This window comes from Lonchura striata, chromosome 5 (genome assembly GCF_046129695.1).
Source record: "Lonchura striata isolate bLonStr1 chromosome 5, bLonStr1.mat, whole genome shotgun sequence".
NCBI lineage: Eukaryota > Metazoa > Chordata > Aves > Passeriformes > Estrildidae > Lonchura > Lonchura striata.
In genome coordinates this window covers 32,342,779-32,347,054 of record NC_134607.1, presented here as the reverse complement: position 1 = coordinate 32,347,054, position 4,276 = coordinate 32,342,779, and the positions used below count along the sequence as shown (strand labels likewise).

At 52.6% G+C, this 4,276-nt stretch overlaps 1 protein-coding gene across 1 annotated transcript; it reads right to left on the bottom strand.

Moving 5' to 3' along the window:
* Positions 1-416: 416 nt before the first annotated feature.
* On the bottom strand, positions 417-2,834 carry FEZF1 (FEZ family zinc finger 1). Its single transcript, XM_077783152.1, has 4 exons — positions 2,037-2,834; positions 1,747-1,881; positions 1,314-1,446; positions 417-721 (listed from the first exon to the last, which is right to left on the bottom strand). The coding sequence occupies exons 1-4, from the start codon at positions 2,832-2,834 to the stop codon at positions 417-419; spliced, it is 1,371 nt and encodes a 456-aa protein (XP_077639278.1).
* Positions 2,835-4,276: the final 1,442 nt, after the last annotated feature.

The window sequence follows — 4,276 nt, the reverse complement described above, 5'->3', positions numbered from 1 at the left end:
TACGATATTGAGGGGGAAAGGGAGAGGAGGGAACCAGGAAGGGTAGGATAACCAGCAAACAGCGGAGGCAGGGCAGGATCAACACAAGGGGAATATATATACATCGAAATAATTAAAATGGTGCAGCATTCCCGGCTCGAGTAATACAGATTCCCAAATAAATACAGCAGAAATTGGCTTGGCGCTTTCTATTTTTTTTTTAACCATCTCTCCACCTGAGATGCAATGACAAAAAAAAAAAAAAAAAAAAAAAAGAAAGTAGTCTGTAAAGAACAAAGGAAAAATTAAAAAAATATATAGGAAACAACCAGTCCCATTAACGTTAATGGCGATATAGAGCATAATACACAAAACCGCTTAACAGGTGCATGCAAAGAGGCGGTGGGGCTCGCACCGGCGGGGCCGGCGGCCGCCCCTCACGGCTGGAGCGGCGGCGGGCCCTGCAGCAGCACCCCGGGCGGGGGCGGCGGGTCGGGCCCCCCCAGCTCCGCGGGGGGCCGAGGCAGTCCCAGGGCGCTGTCATGCAGCTTACGGACGTGCTTCTTGAGGTCAAAGTTCCTGCAGAAGCCTTTGCCGCAGGTGGGGCAGGTGAAGGGCTTCTTGTCGTTGTGGGTGTGCATGTGGAAGGTCAGATTGTACACCTGGTGAAAAGCCTTGTTGCAGATATTGCACTTGAACTGCTTCTCCCCGCTGTGAGTCAGTTTGTGGTTTTTGTAATTGCCTGTGAATGAGGAAAGAAAGGCAAATGGACCCGGATTTGAAAGACGGAGAATGAAAAGACGAGAAAACTATAAAAAAACACCCAAACTCTGTCCCATCACCAGAGTTCCGCTTTAGGATGAAACGACCGCAAACCTCCCGCCTTCTCTCCATCCTCCCCACGGCGGTTACACTTAACAGACGACAAGGAAAGGATCGAATAAACCAAAATCACGACAATTGCAGAGATATAACCCCTGGGTTTAGACATCACAGCAACGCAGGAAGAAAAAGTAGCTAAATTCTTGTATTTGGAGGGGGAAATAAGAGGAGAATTCGTTTGCCGAGCCGCGCTGGAAGCTGCATGTTTCAGTGAAGGGAGAACAGGCGCTTCCAGCGGAACGACTGCCCCGCCGTTCCCCCGGACAGAGACCTCTGCCTCGCTTCGTGGGGCAAGGCATGTGTCCGGGCTAGCCAAACTTAAAATTAATCTAAATATATAATAATAAAACTTGAACACAAAATTAACTCCCCACTACGCTCCCTGTCGCAAATTGTCCCCTGGCTTGGGGAGGGGGAAGCCGGGTAACAGAGAGGGTGCTGGCGACTGGTACCTTTCTGGTGAAATCCTTTGCCACAAAATTCACAGACAAATGGTTTATAGCCGGCGTGTATTCGCGTGTGCGTGTTCAGGGTCGAGCTCCGGTTAAAAGCTTTGCCGCACTGGTTGCACTTGTGTGGCTTTTCCTGGAGGGAAACAAACACCAAGTCACGGCTTCTTGTTGGCTGTCTTGCGGGGTCTGTGTTCTGTTTTGCGGGATTTTATGAGCTGATTTGTGAGTTCTGTGCGTTCAACTGACGGCTCGCAGATGCCGGTGCGGGGCACCCCGCGTACCTACCGCGCTTGGGGCAAACGAAATCTCCCCGCGACTGCGGATTGGCCGCCCCCCACGCCGCTGTTTCGAGCGGCTGGACAAACGCCGAGCTCCCCGAAAATCGTGAGCGGAGAGTCTTGGGCAGGGAGGAAGGGACAGAGGGTGGGCTCACCTGGGTGTGGATGATCTTGTGCCGGCACAGCGTGCTCGCCTGTCTGAAACCCTTCCCGCAAACTTTGCAAACAAAGGGTCTGGCTCCCGTGTGTACCGGCATATGGCGCGTTAAGTTATAATGTGCATTAAATACCTTGAAAGAGAAAGGAGACAATAAAATAAAATCAAATTTTGATTAGAAGGGGAGAGTGCCAAGGAGAAATCAAGAAAGAAAGCGACAGACAACCGGCGGGAAGACGGACAGGGACAGGAGGCTGGGGAAGGGAGGCGGGCTACGGTGCTACTTGCCTTTCCACAAACTTCACACGTGAAAACTTTGGGCTTGCTGCTCGGGGAGCCGCGGCTAAACTCCGACGTCTTATAGGCGATTTTTTCCGAGAGAATCTGAGCACTTTCTTTCATGTAGTGCTGCAACTGAGCCTGCGATAAGTCCTTGAAGGCCACCCCCGCCGGGTACTTGTCCACGGTCGGTAGTACCAGCTTGTTCCGCTCCGCCAGGTAAGCCTTGGGCTGCGGGTGCAAGGGAGAGCTGAGGAAATAAGAAGCCACCGGGTGGATGTTGACACTGGAGGACGGGTGACAGGGGCTGTCGCCTCGGTTGAAATAGCACAGGGCTCCCATGGCGTGGAAGGAGGAGTGATTGACCACTCGGGGTCTTACCAGTTTGTACTGCTGCAAGGGCAGGGCATCGCGGGGGAAATCTCCTTTCAAGCTCAGGGCACAGTTCAAGAGATCGCCGCAGCTAAAGGAGGGCGAGGAAGAGGAATCTAAGTGAGCCTTCCTGGGTTCCGCTCCAGCCACCGCTGCTTTGGGCAGGGTATCGTACGCCACCGGGACAAAGGGGATCATGCAGGGGATGGAGGAGTTGAGGTGCAGCGGATGCTTAGGGTCGCCTTTGGCCACGGAGCCATGGAGGAGCTGCGGGACGGGGATGGAGCGGGGCTCTGGAGTCCGCGCCATGATGCGCTCAATGGAGAAGGCGAGTGGCTTGGGCGTGCTGATCATGCTGCTCCTGGCAGACAGGCTTTCTCTGGACGGAGGAGTCGCTAGGATTTTGGTCGCCGTGTGGTTGCCACTATTGTCCATGGCTGAACTGCATTTGTTCTCCCGGTTTGAGCCGCTCTGGTAGACGCCTCTTTTTTTTCCCCCCTTTTTTTTTTCTGTCTCCCCTCTCTCTCTCTTTCACTTTCTCTGCCCCTTTTCTTGTTACTGATCTGCGAGGAGGCAAACCAGCATTGCCGCCGCCACCATCACCACAGCCTCCGCCGGCGGAACCAGCCTTCTCAGTCCAGTGGACTCATGCCAGCCCATCACAGTTTACTTTGGCGCGCCAATGACTCGGGACAATCGCTACTTATTTCTATCAATAGAAAGTGTTGTGTCAATAACGCAGCCAAGATCTCGCCAATCGTTAACTTCCAAGAGGAGAAGGTAAACTAGATAATTGCTCAATTCGCTTCCAACAGTCAACAGGAAAAGTTTTTCCCCCCCAGCAAGCGGCTACTTTTCATTGGCGCCCGCGCCTCCCCCGCCCAGGGAAGGAGGTGGCCCTCCCTCCTTCTCGCCTCTCTCCCCTCTGCCTCCCTCCCTCTCTCTTTTTATTATTATTATTTGCAATCTGCTTAACCAGGCTTTAGAGGCCAAGCAAATCCGAGATCAATTTTCTTGTTTGGCTTTAAATGACATCATCTAAAATCATTGTCCAAGTGCTAAATAGGGATGTGAAACCCAATTCAAGGGCAAGCGCCAGGGTGTTTGTCAAACAAGGTGCTGCAGAAGAAGCGGCTGGAGGGGAGGCTGTTTGTTTCCTTGCCACTTTCCAGCCCGAGCTCCTTTGTGCGTGCGTACGTGTGTGTGTCTGAGGGAGGGAGGGAAATGGCTGCTCTGCTCCTGGGACTGCTCCTGGGACTGCTCACTGCTTTAAAGAACAAGGTCAGGTGGCGGTGAGCTTTTGGAAAACACAGTAGACAAATAAGCGGGGGATTTGCAACAAGCAGACGGCGAGACCAGCGTGTGGGGATGCAGGAACCTCACGGGCCAAATGGAATGAGTTGCTTGGGAGCAAAAGGATGATTCAAAACCTGGGGCAGGGGAAGAGAAGAAAAAGGAGGTAGGAAGAAGGAGTGTCTTTTAAATCCGAAGCCTTATTTTAATATTTATATTTTTGTATGTATAAACATATGTAGCCTGGATATACACTAAATATAGCTTCTGTGTTCTTACAGAATACATGCACAACACAAATACCGAAAACTCAGGGTTGGCACAGATAGAGCTCACACACTGTTTATAGATATATATGCACCTAAACAGATGCAGTCCCCATGTATTTAATAGGAGCTTGACGGCCCTGGTCGGGGCGGGCAGCGCCAGCGGTTGTTCGTCCTGTCAGCGAAGCGGGGGTGGTGGGGGAGATGAGAGGGGCAGCAGTGGGCACGGGACTTTCTGTGTTCCCGCCCACCCCGCCATCCGACAGTTCGGGCTCAGGACAAGGTCCCATTCCTCCCGCCGGCCTGAGGTTCGCTCTA

Bases quoted from the DNA above. Each gene is read 5' to 3' on its own strand.
- FEZF1 (XM_077783152.1), bottom strand. From the start codon at position 2,834: ATGGACAATAGTGGCAACCACACGGCGACCAAAATCCTAGCGACTCCT. The intron at 1,882-2,036 runs GCAAGTAGCACC...TTCTCTTTCAAG, and splicing joins CGTGTGAAGTTTGTGGAAAG to GTATTTAATGCACATTATAA. The intron at 1,447-1,746 runs GTGAGCCCACCC...GTTTCCCTCCAG, and splicing joins ACAAGATCATCCACACCCAG to GAAAAGCCACACAAGTGCAA.